At 41.4% G+C, this 22,476-nt stretch overlaps 1 protein-coding gene and 1 long non-coding RNA gene across 9 annotated transcripts in view; one reads left to right on the forward strand and one right to left on the reverse strand.

Moving 5' to 3' along the window:
• Window positions 1-22,476, forward strand: part of LOC116069850 — an 88,829-nt gene that overhangs the window by 20,603 nt on the left and 45,750 nt on the right. The window lies entirely within an intron of this gene.
• Rpgrip1l (RPGRIP1 like) overlaps window positions 18,392-22,476 on the reverse strand; it is a 100,604-nt gene continuing 96,519 nt past the window's right edge. For all 8 annotated transcript variants that reach the window (XM_031340846.1, XM_031340837.1, XM_031340842.1 and 5 more), the window contains one exon: window positions 18,392-21,298. In XM_031340846.1, the coding sequence (XP_031196706.1) occupies window positions 21,186-21,298 (113 nt within the window). In that variant the 3' untranslated portion in view covers window positions 18,392-21,185. The remainder of the gene's footprint in view (window positions 21,299-22,476) is intronic.

The following is a 22,476-nucleotide window of genomic DNA, read 5'->3' on the forward strand; positions in this document are numbered from 1 at the left end:
GCAGCCACCGGGCCTTTTGTATGAACCCATTATCTGTTATATTCTACAACAAAACATGGGCTTCTGAGTACTTGAGAAGGAAAGAGACACAGTCTGGAGGTTCTAGAGCATGGTGCCAATCAAGAGCAGCCCTGTTCTGGTGGGGACCCCAGAGTGCATGACATCATGGCAGGAACGAAGGCAAACAGGAGAGGTCACATGGGGACAGAAACTGAGGGTGAGCAGGGAGGAGCCAGGCTTGCTCTTTTATAACACCCCTCTCAGAACTGACCAAGTTCCCAGGACAACTACATTGTTTCCTTCCAAGGGCATGCCAACCATGACTTAACACTTCCTACCAAGCCACACACCGCTTAAGGGTTCCATTAGCTCCCATGTTGCCAACAACAGGGATCAAGCTTTGGGGAACACACTCACACAATCTCCAAAGCCCAGCTCCTCTCCATGAGTTCTGTACTTGGTGGTCTCCTGTGTGCTCACTAAGAATACATTTTTATACTTTTTCTACTTGAGTGGATTTGTTTTAGGAACCTTTAGAGCCGTGGTCCCTAAACTTCCTAACACTGAACCCTTTAATACAGTTCCTCATGTTGTGGTGACCCCCAACAATTAAATCATTTTATTGCTACTTCAAAACTGTAATTTTGCTACTGTTATGAACTGTAATGTAAATAGTTTTGAAGGGACAGGTTTGCAAAGGGGTCGTGAACCGCAGGTCGAGAACCACTGCATTATCGGCTGGAGGAGAAGTTCTATGTGCCTCTGGTGTACTTCCTGCAACCTCCTTGACCATCACACATACACACACAAAAGGGTCCCCCTAGACTCTAAGAGAGCCTCTGCCCAGGGACATGCCACATGTTCACACATCACTGCAGGCACCCAGGCTTCAAGGGACTCTGGATGCAAATGCTGGGCACAGAGCCAAGGGGGCCCACTGGTCCATGTGAGGTGGTGAGTTGATTTGATTTTGTCTCAATGGGAACTTTCTTTGGATCTTTTTCCCTGCCTTCACTACACATTTCAAAACAACATTCCTTTACGCACAAGCCTTAGGACATCAAATGCTTCCACGCCCTCTGCAAGGAGTGCTTCGGGCTCCGTTGTTCTTTTTTTCTTTTAAAGAGTTCCATGTAAAATCAGATGTTAACTCTCTCTGAGGAAACCCAAGTGGAAAGGTTTTCTTTTTTCTCGTTTACTAACACCAACGACAATCAGAACAGGTGGAAAGAATATGTGCCCCCTTGTTGAACAGTGGATAAAAGTTGAGAGGAAAAACACTAAGTTGTTACACATGTAACCAATGGTTCCTATTTACTGTTGGTGAGAAGAATGGAGAGCGAGGCTTCAAGGGAGGCCCGGCAGGAAGAACTGATTGCCTCTTTAACCAGGGCCGGCTTCTTCTCTAAACAAATTTTGTTTTGTATCCTAGTCAACACCAGCTTCTCCCACTTTAGACTTTAGGAAAGCTCGCATCAGATCATCATTTTCTGAAGGCAACAAGCCGCTAACTAGAGCAGGATTTGAGGCTTAGCCAACGGCTGTAGTCTCCCATCCTGAAAAGTACACAGAATCCTGGAGCTGCCTGAAGTTGATTGGTTCAAACCAACAATTCTGACCTTGGAGCTGTCTACCTCTATCCTACCTTGACAAAACCAAAGCTGTGAAGGAAAAGGGTTGGGTTTTTTGTTTGTTTGTTTTTTGTCTTAGACCAAATCCTTGTCTGCGTGTGGAAACAGATCATTTCTTAAGAAATGTTTTGTAGGGTGACTGTCTTAGTTTCTTTTCTGTTGCTGTGATAAAAAATACCCTGACTGATAATGTAAGGAAAAGGAGGTCTTATATTGCACACTTCTAGGTATAACCCATCACAGCAGATAAACCGAGGCAGCAGGAGCTTGAAGCAGCTGTTCACAGTACATCTACAGTCAGGAGTGGCAAGCAATGGATCCACGCTCGCATGCATGCTAGTAGTGCCCAGTTCGCCCTCTCCCATTTTATACAGTTCAGGATCTCTGCCAGGGCATGGTCTTGCCCATTCACAACAACTGACTTAAATCAAGATAACCCCTCGAAGATATTCTCAGAGGCTAACCTTCATCTAGACAATCCCTTCCAGGTGTGCCCAGGGGCCTGCCTCCTAGGAGTCAAGTTGATAAACAGTACTGACCATCACTCAATACCTAGACGCTTCTTTTTCTCTTAAGTGCCATGTGAAAGGACAATTTCATTAACTGACACTGCATACGGTACAGAGGGTGCCACAGTCACACAGAATACTCAAGTACATGCTAGCGGCCTGTTTCTTTCCCTCCAAGGCTGACTCTCTCACCCCCCTGCGGCTTGTTTTCAAACACCCAGACTTTATGCAGAATGCTAGATGGGTTCTGCCTCATCACAGATTAAAAACTGCCTGCGGTTGGTTTCACAATGAGGGAAGGAGGCAGATGATCTTTCGGTCTTCAGTCACAACAGTTCCAAAACGTCTTACACAGCATGGAGAATATAGGAAAATTTATGTCTAGTGAGTGTCTCTTCTTGGTGCAACACGCATGCTTCTCATGCTAAAGCAGCTGATGGGCAAGAAACAACCCCATCTGCATTCTTACAGAATCTTCCCGTCTCAGAGCATGGCCACCCACAATGCAACTCAGCCCTAGCACCTACTCACCTTTTCAGGTTGTCTGTAGGGCACAGTCCTCAACACAAAACAAGCATCTTCATTAGGTTGGCCTGCTTCTAAGACAGCGCCATCACAGGGGTGCTGACTGCTGACATGTCCTCAGAAGAAGGGGTGGAGAGGATCATCAGATCTTCACCTGAGATTTCAGCCACCATCTCCAGCCATCTGTGTACAATTCTGCCCATTAGGTTGAGAGGTTAATGCGTGGCAATGATGAAGCTATCGTCTGTGTTGTGTGAGGCTTTCCAGCATGGCTGCTCTGGGGGTCTCCCACAATCCTGCCAGTAAACTCTTACCCATACTCAGTAAGTAAGCCACCCACCCAAACTCATTGGTCTCTAGGTCCTGAGCATACTATTCAAGTGTGTACCATTGAGCTACACTATGGGCTCTCTTGTTTGTATGTCTTCATTGGTAAATACTTGTTTAGGAGTCTGTTAATTTATTGTATATGGGCATGCACAGTGGTGTGTGTGTGTGTATGTGTGTGTATTGAGGTTTAAAGCCAACACATCAGGAGCTGGCTCTCCCAGCTGGCTCTCTCCTACTTTATTTTGAGGCAGGCTGTTTCTTATTGTTTCTGCTTCTAAGCAGTGTCCAGACCTGTGAGCTTTCACCAGTTCTCCTGTCAGTGTCTCCCACCTTGCTGTAGGATCCCTGGGATTACAGCTGTGATCCCTGTGTGTCCAGCTTTTTAACATGGGTTCCGAGGGTGGCACTCGGGTTGTTAGGTTTGAGTGGCAAGCGCTTTTACTCTGAGTCTGATTCTATTAAAAATCAATGCCCAGGATTCCCAGAATGGATGAATCTTTCATGTGAGGTATGTCTTAACAAACTGTAAGATATGGCTGTAAGTATAGTAAAGTTCCTCATGGACTTCAGTCATTAGCTGTCATGTTCCTGACAGCAGAAGCCACATTCTCCATCTCCATCTTGGTGTTTCCAGAGGTGCTGTGTTTACATTGCAGGGTGTTCACAAACACCTTCCTAAATACTTACTGCATATGTCGCAAACTATTCTTCCTCTTACTGTGTTTATTTCAAGATGTGTTTGGAAACACACACACACACACACACACACACACACACACACACACACACAGTGGAGAATGCCCAGTGAAAAAGCAGACTGCGGTGATGGGGACTAACAACACGAAGAATAACAAGTATTGAAATCCCCAGGAGCCAATGAGAGGGGCAGCTCTTGCTCCGGTACCCTCAGGGGCGAGAGTCCTGCTGCCACTGTCAGGACTTCTACCCTTTAGAACCATACAAAAATATGTTTCTGATTTAAGCGCAAAGCTGACCTGAGTGGATCTCAGTCATGATTACACACGGGTGTGGTTAAGTGACCACTTTGCTTTTACACAGCGGCATACTATTCCCTTGCCTGCTGTGTGTTTTCTGTGAGTGAGAGCCCTGCAGGATATGTAGTGTTTTCAATTTTGATTTTTTTCAAACACTGCTATGACAGCATTCTTGTGTGTTACCTTTGGATATCTTAGAAGTGGATTAAATGATAAGCAGGACCTGGGTGTGGCTCTGTGCATCTCTAACATGCATAGTGCCCAAATTCAACTCTTGGCACACAAAAAAGTGTACTTTTCCCAATTTCATCTACACAGTGTCTATAGGGAGCTTTACTTCCAAAGAGGAGTGTTCTATAAAACAAAACAAATTATTTCATGTGAGTGGATATTTGTGTACCATGTGTATGCAGTACCTGTGAAGATGAGCCTGAGTCTCCTAGAAATGGTGTCACGGATGGATGTGAGTGGCCATGTGGGTGCTGGGGGTGGAACCCAGATCCCTGGCAAGAGTGGCCGGTGCTCTTAACCACTGAGTCATCTCTCCAGCCCCTATAAAAATTTTGACCTTGTCAATCATGTGACTGAAAACTGTGTCCTTCTTGCTTCACTTAGTGTTTTAATTCTTCAAAGCATTCTTTATGCTCCATCCTGCCCTAGTCATTAACAACATGGTACTCAGTTTGCCAAGTCACTGAAGTGTGCTTTTCTGTGAATGCTTTTCAATCTTTCACCCATTTTTCTGTGGGCTGGTTTTTCTTTTTATTGCTTTCTCTAGAAGCACTTTGTACATTAGGAAAATAAGCTGTTTTCTTGCTTTTAACAGCTATTTTTTCCAAGTTTTTTCTTATTTTTATCAATTTTCTCCTAAACAGACATTCATTTTCATGCAGTCAAATTTATGCCACATGCCTTTGTGTCCTTCTCAGAGTGCTCCTATGGAAGTGGAGGGAGCTGCTGGCTTTCTACAGGGTTTCTAGAGTTTATTTTCTTTGACATGTGAAGGATCCTATTTGTGTTTCTCTAGATACCTTTTCAGTAAGGTCAACCCCATTATTGAGTAGTCTATTTTTCTCTGAACATTTGATATGTCACTTTTGGTGTGCCAGCTGTGGATATGCATGAAGTCTTTAGAGCTGAGTCATGCCCTATTTACACTCTTCAAATAGACACCATTTAAGCACAATGTTATATTTTAAATATGATCTTCTTTTTATTCTATTTTTATAATTGTGTGTGTGTGTTTGCGAGTACCCGAAGAGGACAGAGATATTAGATCCTACTGGAGCTAGAATTACAAGTGGTGGTGAACTGCTTAACATGGTTTCTGGGACTCGAACTCAGGTCCTTTTAACTGCTGAACCATCCCTCCAGCCCCTGTGGTACTCCATTTGTTTGCTGCTCTCTTACTTAGGCTTTTAACTGCAGTCTTCTTCATCCATGAGATTCTATTGCAGATCTCTCATGTATATGTCCTTTTTGTGCATGATTAGTACTCTTCTTGTGAGAAAACACCTGCAGAAGTGGCTTTGGCTCACAGTTTGAAGGTTTACTCTGCCACATCAGAGATCACAGTGGCAGGAGCTTGAGACAGTTTGTCCCATACATTGCATGTGTAGTAGGAAGCTGGGTAATGGGTACTTGTGTCCAACTCATTCCTGTTCTTTTCTTTAACTGAGTCCCCATCTGTGGAGTGGTTGAACTACACAAGGTGGGCCTTCTCCGTCAAGGCAATCCCTCATAGGCATGGATGGTCAGAAGCCAACCTAAGCCAGTCCTTAGCAGATGTCCTGGGGGCTCAGCTACGTGGTGGTTCCAATCCTGTCAAGACGGCTATCAAGATTAATTATCTCCTTTACAATTCTAAAATTTATTTGTCTCACTCAGTGGCTATTGAAGTTTTCCTCCCTTTCCTGGCACTCTGAAGCACACTGAAAGTATCTAGATTTTGAAGGGCTCTTCAGAATCCCCAATAAAACAAAGTTTCCTTCCTTCTTTCTTTCTTTTTTAAATAGGTTGATAGTAAATTTGTCTTCTATGAAAATTGATCTTTTAAACTTTCCATCTCTACTAGGATGATTTTGATAAGGGGATTTTCTAGAAAATTAGGCATTTGCACAGACACCTGCTAGCTCAGGATGCCTCAGTCACTGGCTAATCTCTGAATGACATGCTTAATTTGTACCCACAATGTCTTCTTGTAATGATTAGATCTGTCTAGAGAACTGTCTCATAGAATTATCTTTTTAGTTATCAGTACAACTTGAGTTTTAATCCAATTAATTTGTTTTTATTCTCCTCCCGCTTATTATATTTATGTTTTCTTCACTTACTGGCGTTTGAAATTAGAGTTTGGCTTGATTCATGCTGCACATTGATCCTAGTGCTTACAAATATGTGATGTGGCCTTTTCTTCTGGCCTTTCCTTTACTTGCATCTTTAAGATTCTGATAGGTAGCATTTGACAAATCAGTCCTTAAAAAAAACAATGAGGTCTTCATTTATGTTTCCCCTTTGTAGAGATGGTAGATATCTTAAAAAAATATATTATTGGCTAATTTGAAAATAAACTGCAAGCAAAATTCCTGTTCACATTGGTAACAGGTACAAAAAAGGAGGAGAACCTGGCAGAGTGTGAACACGGGAGTATGCCTCTGAAGGACAGATCACACCCCACAGAGTGCTCGCAGTCCATGAAGTGATGTCCACATTAGATTTCAAGCCAAGCGCCTACACAGCCTCCTCAGTCGGTTCAGCCGGCACAGTAGCAGCATGACTGAGCCACCCTAGAAGATGGCCAACAAAGGTTCAGTGCACAGTGACAGCGAGGACAGTGACAGCAACAGCCTGTGCAGCACTCAGGCCCTGTCCTGCATGTCCTGTGACTTTTATTCTTTTAGTTAGCATACAGAAAATGGGCTGTATTGTGATGTTTTCACACACGTGTATCATGTACCTAGTTCATATTCCCTCTCCCCAATTCTCATCTCCATTTCCCACTTGCTGGCCTCCTTCCTCTTCCCAAATATATAACATCCCACGTTCCATTACACACACACACACACACACACACACACACGCCCCAACCACTGGTTTTTACACAGGAGAGGAAACACACAGCATTTGTCTTTTGGAGTCTGGCTTATTTCGTTTACATGATGGTTTCCAATTCTACTTACTTTCCTGCAAATGACATAATTTCACTCTTCTTTATGGCTGAATAAAATTCCATCATGTGGAAATATACTATATTGTCTAATTTTTTTAAAGATTTATTTATTTAGCATATACAAGTACACTGTAGCTGTCTTCAGACACACTAGACGAGGGCATCAGATCTCATTACAGATGGTTGTGAGCCACCATGTGGTTGCTGGGAATTGAACTCGGGACCTCTGTAAGAGCAGTCAGTTCTCTTAACCCCTGAGCCATCTCTCCAGCCCTGTCTAAAAATTTTTAAGAAAAATTACTTTTCTGTCTTTAGGAGTTTTGCCTGTGTGCTGATGGCTCATTGACAGAAGCCAGAGTCATCTGAGAAGAAAAGACCTCAACTGAGGCTCTGATTGGGCAGTAGGTGGTCTGTATGGAGGGCATTGTCTAAATTAGTGATAGTACATCAGCTCCTGCCTCCAAGTTTCTGCTCTCTTTGAGTCCCTGCTGTGAATTCCCTGAGTGGATTGTGATTTGAGATATGTAAGCCAAATAAACCCCTTCCTCTCAGGCTGCTTTTAGTCATGGGGTTTGGCCACAGCACTAGGAAGCCTCAGACAGCCTGCATGCTTGGACTTGCCTGGTGAATCTCAGATCCTTGGAACTGGAGTTACAGTTGTGAGCCACTGTGTGGGTGGTGTGAATCAAACCTCAACTGATCCCCTGGAAGAGCAGTTAGTGCTCTTAACCAATGAGGTTCTCTCTAGCTCCACCATGTTTCCTTTATCTAGTCATCTGTGGATAGGTATCAAGGCTGGTTCCTTCTTGTTTGGGTATTGTAGCAGTAAACATGAACATGCAACTATCTCTGTGGTGTGCTGTCTTAGAGTATTCTAAGTCTATGCAGTAGCTAATAGATATATTATTTATTGTATTGTGTATTATTTTATAATTATATATTATACATTATATATAAAGTATATTTATAAATATATACGATATATGTAAACAATTTTCAGAATGGCTCAGTCGGTTTACATTCTCCGACTGTTGTAGAAGGCTCCTTTTCTCCACATTTTTGCAGATTTGGTTTTTTCTTGATGATGGTCATTCTGACTTGAGTGTGTGAAATCTCAACCAAGTTTCATTTGCATTTCCTTGATGACTAAGAATGTTGAGATTTTCCAAATAGTTATTGCCTTTCATATTTTTCCTTTTTTTTTTTTTCAGAACTATGTGTTCAATTCCTTTGCCTATTTACTGATGAGACGCCTTGCTCTTTGGGGTTTTAACTGCTGGCATTCCTTACATATCCTAGATGTTAATCCCTGTCAGATGTATGGTCAACAAATATCTGTTTCTATCCTGTAGGCTGTTGTTTTCTCTCCTGATCGGCTCCTCTGCTCCAGAGAAGCCTTTTAACTTCACACAGCTTCACTTGTCAATTCTTTGGATTATTTCCTCTGCCGAGTTCTTTGACAGAAGCTCCTTGCCTACATCTTTAAGAGTTTTGTCTGTTTTTCTCAAGCAGTTTTGCAGTTCCAGGTCTGTGGCAGGAAATATTAAAAAAGACCCCGCACGTTCCTGTGCTTGAGCCTCTGCCCCTGGCAGCCTGGCTGCACATGCACTGGCAGGCAATGGCCGGCCTGTTTTTTATCTTGCAGAGATTCTGACTCTGAACTCCACAGTCTCTCCACCCAGCTCACTAGGTTCCCAATAGCCAGTTGTGACCACGCCAAGCCCATGCTTCATATCCCCCACAGCCTTTGTGGAGCACCTCAGGCAAACCCATGCTTTGCCACTGTACCATTTTCTCTTGAACCCAGATGAGCCACTGTGTTGAAGGAAAACACAGACTTAAGTTTAGAAACAATGGTAACTCAAATCACTGGGTGCAACAACTAAAACCTCATCTTGTAAGCCTTATTAAAATCTGATTCCTCTGATGGCAAATCCTTGGTGGATCCGCCACGATCCTGGGAAACTCTAGCAGCTACATCTTACCCCTCTGCTGTCTGAAAGGTACCTAATTCTCCTCTGCTTCCTTTCTTCAGCCATCCAACCTAGAAGTCCCACCTACTCGCCCAGTGATTGGCTCCTTTATTCATTAGGGGGTTGGTTCACAAGAAGCCATGTGGCTCACCTACTTGACTCATTCTTCATTCCAGACAGCCTCTCCCAGGAGAGCAAGCAGCACAGAGCCATCTACAACACAGGCCTTACATTTTTACTTTTGCTCTGGTGAGGGAAAGGGATCTGCCTATCTCATGTGGAAATCCAATGTCCCGGCATCTTTTGTTGAAGAGATTATCTTTTTTTTTTTTAAAGATTTATTTATTTATTATTTATTATATGTAAGTACACTGTACATATCTTCAGACACTCCAGAAGAGGGCGTCAGATCTCATTACAGGTGGTTGTGAGCCACCATGTGGTTGCTGGGATTTGAACTCATGACCTGTGGAAGAGCAGTCGGCGCTCTTAACCGCTGAGCCATCTCTCCAGCCCGAGATTATCTTTTTCTAGTGTTTGTTGTTTTAAAAAGTTGTCATAATTATATGTCAATAGCTGTGTGGGGTGCTGATTTCTACTCTCAGTTCTATTCTGCTGGTTCACTTGTCTTGTTTTGAGCAAGTACCATGCTGACTTGTTCTTACAGCTCAGCAGCCTGACTTGATCAGCTATTACAGGATCAGCTTGCTCTTGCTGCGTAGGCCTGCTTTGGTTATTTAGGGTCACTTTTGTTACCATGAGCTGTTCAATAATTTAAAAATGTTCATGTGGAAAAACATTCTCGCCTTGAAAAAATGTAGTTCCAGTTTTATTGAATTGTGATAAGACAGTGTTATTGATTTTATTTCCTCTTGGTAGAACTTATTAAACTTATCCTGGTACGTCATATAGGACCAATTTCCATAAATGTTCCCAAGCACTTAGAAAAAAAGGATACTTTGTGTTTTATAAGGCTGAAAAGTTCAATGTATGTGTGTATTTATAAGGTCTGTTTAAGGGTTATGTTCTGCCCTTTCCTCTCTCTCCCCCTCCTCCACTCTCCTCCTCCTCCCCCTCCTCCACTCTCCTCCTCCCTCTCCTCCTCCCCCTCCTCCCTCTCCTCCTCCCCCTCCTCCCCCTCCTCCCTCTCTCTCCTCCCCTCTCCTCCCCTCTCCTTCGTCTCCCCATTTGCCCTGTCTTGAGCAGAGAGGACATGGCCACCCCTCTAATTAACGTATGTTCCTGTGCTTCTCTTCTCTGCCTTGCATTTGTGCTTCACAGAGTCTGCTGCTAGGGTCTTTGCTGTGAATTACGGCCCTTAGACTCAGAGAGCACTTGGTAGGCGGCCTTCTTATGGATGGCATCTGTCTTGTGAGATACCAGCTGCTTCCCTCCTGTGCTTGGGCCCAAGGCTTTGCCATCCCTTTGATTTGTTGTCTTTTAGAGAGGCACTGCTTCACAGTGAAGGGCTGAGTTCTGTAAAATGAGTCAGACCAAAAACTTGTTTCTTAAGTGTGCTAAGATGATTTAAATTTATTACTATGAATTAAAGCTTGTTCTCAGACTTATTGTCTGTATATTTTTACTGTGCATGTTCTATTTATCACCTTGCCACTCTCTAGTCTCTGCCTCTATATCTGTTAAAGCAATCTTTTGGTGATCAGAAAAGCTTCCTGGTTTGCTTAGGTGGTTGTTTTCCACTGACTTTAATTGTTTACATGGTCTTCCTTTCTCCCCTTTCCCACCTGTGTGTTTTACCTACTTCAAATGACACCATTGACTCATTTATTATTTATGGTGAAATTAATATATTCTACTTTTGTATTTTCCCTCTTCCTGTAACTAAAAAAATATTATTTCTACTTTCTCAGAGCATGAAAATTAACATTTCCTCTTATTCTTATGTATAGCTATGGTTTGCTTAACATCTTTGGTTGTATAGTCAATGTTCCTGGCTTTTCCCTTAAGGTTCTTCACTTGTATATTATTTAGCTGAAGACTGTATTCTAGTAAATTCTCAGAAAGGTGCCATTAGTATAATATTCTCACATTTTTAATGTTTAAGCTATTCTATAAACAAGCACATGAAAAGATGCTTAGCACCATTAGTTACCAGAGACATGCACATAAAACCATAGGAGACACTGCTTCACACTCAATGCTAGGGCTCTAGCACTCCTCTGACAATGTGCTTTGAAATGGTTCCAAGGCTGTGGAAAATAGATTGAGGTAGGCATAAAATCATCACATGGCTGAGCAATTCCATTTCTAGATATACACCCCAAAGAGTTGAAACCAAACAAATAGATGCTTCTACCTAAATGTTCATAGCAATGCTATTCACAGTATACAAAGGGCAGAGTCAACCCATATGTCTCAGATGTCTACCCATCAACTGATGGATAGAAAACAGTATCTTCACACAATGGCATATTACTAAGCCATAACAATAATAAGGTACTGATATATGCTACAACATGGACCCTGAAGACATGTAAGGAGTCGGGTATATAAGATCCATTTGCACAAAATACCTAGAATAGGTGAACTCATAAAAACAACAACAACAACAAAACAAAACAGGTTATCTTGAAACTGGCAGTAGGCAAGAGGGAGTAAATGAGTATTTTTCTCATGGAGTGATGGAAATGTTTGCGAAGTAGAAAGAGGTGGTTGTATGACACTGTAAATGACCTAATGCCACCAAACTGTTCACTTTCACATAGCTGGTTTTATGTCATGTTAATGTCACTGCAGTGAAAGCCACCTCCCTAGACCCGTAATATTTGATGGCTGGTGGAGTTGGAGCTCTTGGCATGTACTGTAAGCTTTGTGACAGGCTTCTTCACTACAGCCTGCTTTGCATCTTTGCTCCGGAGAGCTCTCGTGTTTATCTGATTTCTTTTCTTCATGTAAGCTTCCTCTCCTGCCTAGAACACTAGAGGATTGTTTTCTTTTGCTGTAATTTTGAGTGGTTTTAGTTGGTTGGATAACTGCTCAGATTTTCAAAGCTGAATGCTTGGAAGCAGTTTCCCTCCCTGCTGGGCAGCTCTTTCTTGCAGGGGCACTGTCTTATTAGCTCTTTCATGTTCGCTTGGAATCACTGTATTTTGTTACCAGTATCTCCAGTCCCACTTTTCCTCCTGGTCTATCTGCCTGTTTTCTCACTGATCTCTACTTTATTTCCCATCAGTCTCTTGTCTCTTTCCTTCTACCCACTATCTTTTCCTTTTCTCAGTCTATATTCAGCTGTATTTTTCCCCTCTTAGGTATATTTTAACTTTAGAGTTAATTTTTCTTCAAATTCTTTCCTAAAACCAATTCCCCACCTTAGAAGTCCAAGGTTTTCAACTTCCAGTTGAATTTGAAGATTCCTGATCTGTGATTTTATGCCCTGTGCAATTGTTTACTCTTACTTGATTCAGGAGGAATGCTGTAATGCATGTTCTGTTGAATTCAAGCTGCTGTTTGATTTTGCAATTTTCCATCCTCTGAAAAACTTTTCTTTTTCTTTCTTTCTTTATGGTTTTTCGAGACAGAGTTTCTCTGTGTAGCCAGGCTGGCCTCAAACTCAGAGATCCACCTTCCTCTGTCTTCCAAGTGCTGGGGATTAAAGTCATGTGCCACCACTGGCTGAAAATCCAAGAAGAGTGTCGTAAACCCAGAATGTAGCTGATAAGTGATGCTTCATTTCCTCACATATTTATTTCAGTTAATCACTGTTCAGTTAATCAATTTCATTATCAATTATCATTAATGATGTCATTTTTTCCCTATCAGTTTGTTGAGTGACCAAATCTCACTTGTAACACAAGTCCCACTCCTTTATTTTACTTCATAGGGCCACTTTTAGTGGTCTGTCCTCTTAGCTTGGCTTTCCTGAAAGTAGGCAGATCTTCAACAAAGCTTACCTGCAGACAGTCTCAGACTCAGGAGGGAGGGACTGGGAGGAATAAGAATGTAGGATGGAGAAGCCAATGCACAGCTGTATTTTTAAATTGGTTACCTCTGTGTGTGCTTTGGCTTGATACTGTTAGACCCTTTGAGGACCTACACAGAATACATCTCCTTTGTCCATCAAAACAACTGTCTTCTAGGGCATCCTGATCCCATTGGTCATGAGTTTGCTTGGAACGTTAATGATCATGAATAGTTGAAGGTAAAGAATGAGAGGTAGGTCTAAAAGATGTAGCATCCTACTCCTTATATTTCTGAGACTCTTCAGCTATTGCCTTAGCACTATCAAACACTGTTGAGCATGTGAATGATAGTAACCTTAGTATTTCGTTTTTTTTCTTCAAGTAAGCTAAATTGGTGGTGGTGGTAGCAGGGAGGTGTTTCAGAACACAACCCTTTCAATGACAGTTATCAGACCAGACCTCCCCTAGTGCTGAACCTGTTAACTGAACCATCTCCATCCCTTTCTTTGCAACTGGTTTGCCTGTCATTATGACAACTTAGGTGTTCTAAACACTTTCTGGACACTATTCATGCTTCAACTGTAAAAGATATGCAGCCATTGCTGCTGCTGAGGTCAACATGTAGCCATTGCTGTTACTAAGGCTGTTGCTTCAACAGCCTTGCTCTCCCACTCACAATGGTTCCAGCCTATACCAGCGCTGGAAAACTTCACTCTGGTGGCCCCCAGATGACCTTGTCTTCACAGCTCCAGATGCCAGTATCCCCAGACCTGGTAGCAGCCAACTTCATAAAATGGACACAAAGAGGAACATTTCTCCAGTATACTTAGCAAAAAACTTGTGATTGATGGGAGAGAGGCCATAGTTATGTGAGTCTCATGATTTCAGAGTCCAGACTCAAATTGTGGAGGGCTTGCTTGGGCCTTTAATACCAACTTTCTTTCTTCAAGACTCAAATGGGTGTTTGAAAGCTAATTCAGGTCATCAGGAATGAAGAAAAGTACCTTTACACACTAAACATCTTGCTGGCCTTGCAATAAGTCATTCATAAATCTGCCCTTTTTTATTCTGGAAAATTCTTGAGCATTACTTTTGGTAGCTGGTTTTGTGTTTCCTTTCCTCTTCCATTTCTTCAGACTTATAAGTTCCCATGTGACCTTACATCCTTTCTCTTTCCTTCTCTTTAGTATTCTCTATTTTCCTTCCATGCATCAAAAAGGTACTTTTATTTACTTATTTTTTTTTCAGTTCACTAAATCTCTTTAGTGGTATTTGATTAGACTATCCAGTCAACTCTTAATTTCAGTTGCAATTTTCACTTATAGGATTTACACTTGCATCTTAAAATAATGTCCAATCCTCTTCAAAATGTCTCAGGTTGTCTTTTAGTATGACATCATATTGGATACTATTTGGAAGTTCCTAGACAATTGTTTGAAGTGATTTCGACAACTTTACCTGATATTGCTTTGTCACAAGGTTTTGACTCTTTGAATTGTTACTTTCAATGTGTAGTTTGCAAACACTGGTTATAAGCTGTAGTAGTAATTTGAGGTAATTCTAGAGTTAGGCCTCTGACTGTGATAGGCTGTGGTCACAGCAACCTGAGACTACCTTAATCCATTCAGGGGTGGGGAGAATAACAACAGAGTTTCAGACTAGATGGTCTGCTTTCCATCACCATTGTCTTGATGTCTTAGGTTTTTAGTCCTAAAAACCTAATGTAGAGGATTTGGGTTTGTAGTCCAAAACCAACTTCTTCCCTTCAAGATCCAGAGGCCTATGATGGTTCTCTTTAGTTTCTCACACTTCTGTTCAACCTGGCAGGTGCCTCTGGGGAGAGCAGCCCCAGTCTAGACTTGTCTTCCAGGCTGCCATTAGGCTGGACCCTGTAGTTTGACATCCCAGGTACACAGATGACATTTTGACATCTTTAAATTATGTCTAGATGTTCTCAACAGAAGGGTGGTTCAGACCATCAAATTCACTAACATTGGGTAGAACACCACCCTGCTTCGGGGGGTTCATTCTAAAAATCACAGACTCCTCTATTTTGGCACTGAAATGCCAGAAACAAGGGTGGACTTCAAAAACATGGTTTAAAAAATTATGTGGAAAAAAGCAAACTGTATAAACAATGTCTACAGTCTGACACTTATGTAAATAAAAAGCAAAACAATTCTATACATATTTTGTGGGCATGTGTATGTGTTTACATACAAATGGTGAACTGGTGGGTGGGAAGCAGGTCTGGATTAGGGGTGGTATGTAGCAAGAGACTTTAACCATCTGTACTCTGACGTATAATGAGCATATAGGCATTTAGTATTTGTGTTATTTTAAAATTTTTATTCATTAAAAAAAACAGCACCCAAATATGTCCAGATGTGGATGACTACTGGTTGGTGGGGTAACCGGCAGTTGCTCTGTCTTGTTGCCTTCAGCTTGTTGATATCCAACTGACAGCTGCTGAGAAGGTTCGATCCTCATCTTCTATTCTTATGGAAGATGAGTGCAGGATTCCCTTTCTGTTAGAACCTTTATTGTGGATGTTCTTGGACCAGCTAATGCAATTCCCAATAGAGATGGGTTTGGGAGAACTCAAGTTTCTTAGCTCAACAATGCCCTCTTCTGTTGCCACAACCTGTTTAGCTCCTGCAATAAATGTCTACTTTTTATTGACAATTTAATTTTATTTATTGTATTTCCTGTGGAGCCATGGTTTCACCTGTTTTCCTCCTTTATTTCAGTACACATCTCCAAGGACTATCTTCCTTTTCCAAAATGGCCTTCTCTCCACTGCATCTGACTCTGTCAAGTGAGTTAGTCAGCTTACTGCTGCTGTGAAAAAAATATCTGAGGTAAAATTAATTCTGGTTCACAGCTTCAGGTTTTCAGCCAAAGATCACTTGGGCGTGTCATTTCCAACCTGCGACAAGGCAGAATGTCAGAGTGAATGGACAGAGTGGGCATCTGGGACAAAGAGAGAGGAGGGGCTAGGGTTCAATATCTCCTTAAGAACATACCCCCAGTAACTTAACCTCTTCTTACTAGGCTCCCAATAGCAACCCAGGCTGATGACAACACTTTTAAGACATGAACCTCTAGAGGACATTCTAAACACAACAGCAGGCCTCACACCTGCTTCTCAATATTCTGCCTCTCAGGTTGGCTGGTCTCTCTCCTTTGCTTGTATCATCTGTGTTCTAGCACTTGAATTCAGTCAGACCTCCTGGTATATGTACCCCATGCCTTGCTGGCAATGGGTTTTGAGCTGACACTTATTTCCCTCATTCATGCAAAAAGCTGTAGGCTCCGCTTCTCACTCCGCTGTAGGAATGGGCTATTTCATGTCCCATTAGAATCCCAAACAATAATGTGTGAAGGTTTTTTTTTTTTTTTGACTGAAAATGAATACATGCATTTTAGAGTTTAGAAATGATCGTGTCTTAGCTATCTTTTTTTGCTATCTGCTTCTAATTTCATTGCCTTTGGCTTAGAGTAGTGTGGGCTACAAGATCTGAGGCCTTTGGAAACTGAGATTTCCTTTACGGTTGAATATGTTGTTGATCTTCCTTTGAATGTTCCATGTGTGTTCTATCTCTGGCTAAGCTTTGTGATCATGCTAAATATGCCTTTTCAACATCTCTGATCTGCCCTCTCTGGGGGTTACAAACCCAGGACTAAAATTAATGCAGCTGTAATATTCTCTTGCCTGTTGCTTGCTGTATTTTGAGGCCAAGTTTCTTGGTGCACACATGCTGGGGTGAACACATGCATGGCCCACTGTTTCCTCGAACAGTACAAAGCCTTTGTCTTTGTCTTTCTACTGTGAACTCTCATAGTCTTATAGGAAAACAGTTAAGCTGCCCTAATGTGTACAGACTCGGTGTGCCTGTCTGCATTTGAGAGAAGTCAATCTTTGTTGTGAGAATAGATATCTCAAGCATTCTTCCAAAAATTCTCCTGCTGTTAGTATCATGTGAATTTATGCCAAAGATCTTGATTTTTGGAATAATGTTATTTTAGACATTTATAAAACTTGCCTTTTGCTTCTGACCAGGACTGCTGGAGAGCTAACTGAGGGTCTGCCTCTGTGAGCTGAAGCTCAGGTACAAAACAAAACAAAATGTGTTTAGTGAACAGAGAAATGAGGCTGTTATAGTAATGAGTACGTGGTTGTCTGGAGAGTGTGAAGGGACAAAAAGAGGTACAGATCTCAGCGGGGAGCCACACTCAGTCTGACAGTGCCCGGACTTCACTCCAGAGCACATAGCATTTGGAATGTCATTTGGAAAACAAGGTGGTGCCAGGGTAGATGGTGTAAGCCTGCTTTGTCTTTAATCCCAGCACTCAGGCAGCAGAGGCAGGCAGAATTCCATCAGTTTGAGGACAGCATGATCTGTATAGTGAGTCCCAGGCCAACCAGGGCTGCATAGTGATATCCTGTACCAAACCAAACCAAACCAAACCAAACCAAACCAAACCAAACCAAACAAAAAATAAAAAAATAAAAAAAGAGGAAAGAGAACAAAAATAAATGAAAAGTGTTTAGGAAAAAAGGAACCATACCTGCAGCGTGGGCTTCCAGGAGCAGGATTGTGAGGTGCCATCCTCTGGTAACATTTTGAGACAGAAGTGAAAAATTCTCCCTTGCAAGATGAAAGAGGATATTTTCTAATTCTGTATGCTTAGCTTTAAGATGTTTGTTTCTATTACTCTGATATTTTCTGGTTGACCTAGAGGCTGTTTTGTTTTGGAACAAAAGGGATGTAATACTGTTTGCTCCTACTCATGGATTTAATTAGGTGTGGTGCCCAATCTATAATAAATCATGGCTTTAGCTTCTCTTTGTTAAGGTGGTTGGAGGCCTTTGGGCGTGGGTGACTTACTAATGTACACTCTTACTGCTGGGATCATCCCTCCACTGTCAATCACTTGATCATTTCACAAGCCAAAGCCTCTTCCTTGGTGTTTTGTGTTGCACAAAGATCACATTTTATTCTCATATTTGTTCACAGACATGATTCACATTTTGCAATTCTGTACATAAGGAAATCATTCTAAATTCAGCAACAGTGCCAGCTTGACTAAAAAAAGTTATTTTCCATATCCACAAAAATGTTAATCAGATTCTTGTTAGAACATGTGTAAGAGCTGGTTTTCATTGTCACAGTTCTTGATGTCAGATTACTAAAATAATTTATGTTTTGTTGTGGGAACATTGGTGCACGCAGAGCCTCCCAAATCACATGACCATGTCTCAGCCCACACTTCTTCATGACACATAGAAATTATTTGTGTTTTGTGGTAACAAATGAATGGCAGGAACAGCAGAATTTCAATGTGGACTTTCTTTATTTGATTAAACATAGTCTCTATTTATTCTTAAAAAAACTAATTTAAGTTAAATGGCAACAAACCATGATAATTCAGAAAACATGTTGAAACTGAGAGTGAAGAGAAATGTTCTCTACGTAAACCACACTGTAAACCATAAAACTTATTTTTGTCAACTGCTTCTCATGACAGTGGCTGGGAATTTGACATTTCTACTACAGTAGGCAGAAAACCATGTATAATCCACTGTCCCACACGCCACATCACATCTCTATTTATATTTCCAAACTAAAAGCATTCTAGCTTCAGAGTGCTGAGTGTGCTGTGCAGTTATGAGCGCTGCATGCTCCCCTCTAGGGCTGTGTCTGTGTGTGTGCAAGCCCCCACTCCCCAGCCAGCCTCAGCAGAGCAAGCCTGATTCACAGAGGACAGCACAGTACTCTAAACCCATGGAGGTGAACTTTTCAGTGAACTCTGGTTAACACATGTCTAGACAAAGATGCCAGGGGACTTCAAGTGAGGACACTCACTTGATCTCTCCTTCAGAACCCGTTAGTCACCATTACATGTGAAGTTAGTATTGGGAACATTTGCGGGAGTCTGAGGTTGAGAATTTTCAAGCTAGTAAATACAAAGGTGAGAGAAGCCTGGAGAATCCATGATCTTACTTGAGGTATAAACACTATACAGCTGACTCATTTATAGAAGGTTTTTGGATTGAAACCTCCCTGTCTCCACTTAAAGATGCTAAGAAGTCAGCACCACTCCATTTTCATCCCTGCAGAAAGCATTATTTAGTTTTGGATATAACATTTTAAAACAATAATGCATGCCTCCTAGGAGCATACCACAATAAATGTCTCAAAAACCACTCGGCTAATCCCAGGGTATAATCTGGCTGTTTTAAATTACAGCAGGGAATATTATGGGCCTTAATGACACCGTAGCTGCACAAAGCCAAAGAAAGCTAGAAAGGGAGGCCAAGAAGATGAGCTCAGAGCCAGCTAAAGTGACAACAAACATGTGGTTGTTTACTAGAACTGGAGAGGCTTTGTCTGCAGATGTTTGTGGTCACTAGAAGGTTCCAGAGGAATGAGTTGTTATGAAGATTTTCAGTCTGATGAGAGCACGATTCCTCTTGGAGATGGCAGGCCTGAGGACAGGGGTGCCCAATGGTACAGACAGAATTTATAGAGTTCTGTGGTCAGATCATACTCTACTGGTCCCACAAAGTGAGCCAACAAATTAATATCGTACGGATGTCATTTCAAAGCCTCCCAAGGAGGAGTCATCACCGAGGCTGTTGGAGCACAGATGGTTCAGCTATACACTGATATTCATACTTGCATTTTTGCATTATAGCTGCTTTTCCCCCTGTTAAACTGTAATGAATTGTCTCATAATCTGTTCCATCTTCCTGCCATTAGCAGGCTTTGAATGTTCACAAATAGGAGCAAAGAACTCATTTTCCAGGACTTTAATCACACAAAGAGGGAATGCCTAATTCTCTAAATGAAATGGTCTGTGATCACTGAAGCAGAGATTTAATATAGCACGGCAAATTAGGTAGATTTTAATAAATTACTTATCTCCCTGAATACTTTACATATGCTTAAGAAGGAATAGCCTGTTTGCAAACAGTGAAAACCCACAGCCTATAAAAATCCTTTGAAGAAAATGACAAATAAAAAAGTAAATTAAAAAATGAAATGCATTCTATCTCAGACCCCCAGAGACAATTCTTTTGCAGCACTGATTCACAGCTCCATTAAAAATATCAATTAAACCCTTCAGCAAGACTTCGTAAAAGCTAGAAATTAACTTTTGGAGCTGCTTTTTGAGGGTCTGGATATCCAGATACATCCCAGCATTGTATAAGCTTGATGTAAGTTTAAAAAATAATAAAAGGATCTCTTTTCATGTCTAAGCATTTTAGAATTTGAGCCATACTCTTAATTTTTTCTATGTAATAACTTTAATTTATAAAGTATAAATTTCCTGTATCTATCTATCTATCTATCTATCTATCTATCTATCTATCTATCTAACTTTCTTTGTATGTATACAATCCTGGATCTGGCATCAGCATCAAAAACGCACTGATACCACATAACCTGGAACAACTACAATGTATATAAGAAAACAAGACAGAACTGGGAGTAATTTAATAAGTTGGTGCCAAGTCTCCTTTATATTTAATTGATAGAAACTGTATGCATCAAAGAAAATGCATACTGAGCTTTAATGTGCATAAAGTAGATATTAGCATTTTAAAGAGGAAGATTAACACATTAATCTAAGTAATTTTCATATATTGCTTCTAATAAAATCTTCACAGTATAAAAGTCTTAATGAGGCTAATCAAAGGCGTTCCATTTAGTGGGAAAATTAGGGATAACATAAAAAGCATTTCTTTTTCATTGGTTTTCCTAAGATTTTAGGCTTTTACTTATGAAAAATAAAAATGGGAACTACTCCCAGTTCTTCATAAGAAAATGTTGCAAATGCAAATAGATGTTTCATGCTATCATGTTGCTATAAATTATTGATAAGGTAGCCCACTTAGAAGCACTGAAGTCCTAAGGGGTGGCAGTCATGGGGAGGAGTAGATAGAAAAATAAACAAACACAAAAACTATACAAAACTTGAACATTCAAGCCTAAACCCAGGCGCTCCCTCCCAGCTCCCCATGAATTATAGATTACATACACCAGAGTGATTACTCAAAATCTTATCTTTGAGCTTTCATGTGAGCATTTTCTTAGAAGTAGGATGCCTCTGGAACAGTTTCTTTCAAGCCTCCAAGTCCTTTCTGTACTGCTCATAGACAGACCGTAGGGCATGAAGTGCTTCCACAGTCACCTTCAGTTTGCCGATGGTGCCACCGTCTGTTCGGGCATCAAGAACTGAGGAGAAGGTCAGCAAAGGTCAATGATGTTCAGTAGTTTTCTCAGCTAGGCACAGTTCTATGAGAAGGCCCCTTGTTTGAGGACATACATTTTACAAGTAATCTTGAAGCTTACTGAGTGAAAGACTATGGCTACTCCCACATGGTCAGAGTTTCTTCTAACATACTGTGGAATACTGCAAAGGTATGAAGCAACCAGTATTAGGACTGGTCACCTAGATCCCTAAGATGATACTTCATTTAAAATATGGTTCTGTGCAATTAGAAAAGCAATCTGGCAGACCCACAGAACTTAAGACATCTGTGAGTGGGCTCTGAGGGTCAGAGGTTTGTTTTTTGAGTGAGCGCTATCAGTGATGTTCCAAAGGCAGACTATTTAAGTCTTGAGGGTTCTTTGAACACAGCCTGGTCTAGTGTCAGGCCAGTCCTCCAGACCACATTCGCTAGGAAAAGATATTTGTTAGGGATTTAAGGCCCAAGTTTGTAAGTTTGATAGTGCTTATGGGTCTTGTAGTTTCTTGTTATTTCTTTGAATATAATGATGGAGTCTCAGCCTCCTTGATAGATGAACTACAACTACTGCTCCAGTAGTGTGTTACTTCAATGAACCTTTGTGAGAACCTAAAGAAAAGGTTGGTAGGTATGGGGTGGAGAAAGGAGCCACTGAATTGCAGTGGCCTGGTGGTACCCAGCTTGTTCTCCTGAACTTTCTTTTTTTCTTAGAGACCACTCACTGGCACATGGCACAGAACAAGGTATTAAAATGTACCAGGAACAGTGCCTGGGCATCTGACTGGCTTCTTACAAGTGGTCCTAACAGGAAGGTGTTAGAAAAGTGTGACCCCTGTGGCCACACAGGAAAAGGTGGACCACTAAGCAGAGCTGGCTATAGAGACTGATTTTGGTGATTCCTGTCAGACACTCGGTTCTGGAGCCTTGACTAAAGCGATATACGCATTTTATTTCTTTCATCTTTGCTCTGTGCCAAAGAGTAACTAGCTGCCATCAAGTCAGACATACATACTTTATGAAGATTTCAAACATGTTCCTAGTTATTTATTTGATTAACTTGGGTAATCATTTGGCTTGATCTGACTTCCTGTCTGAATCCTGCCATGTGTCCAGTATAGGTAGCTCCACATAGCTGCGATAGCACTGGAGAATCCTGGTCCATAG

This window comes from Mastomys coucha, unplaced genomic scaffold (assembly GCF_008632895.1).
Source record: "Mastomys coucha isolate ucsf_1 unplaced genomic scaffold, UCSF_Mcou_1 pScaffold22, whole genome shotgun sequence".
NCBI lineage: Eukaryota > Metazoa > Chordata > Mammalia > Rodentia > Muridae > Mastomys > Mastomys coucha.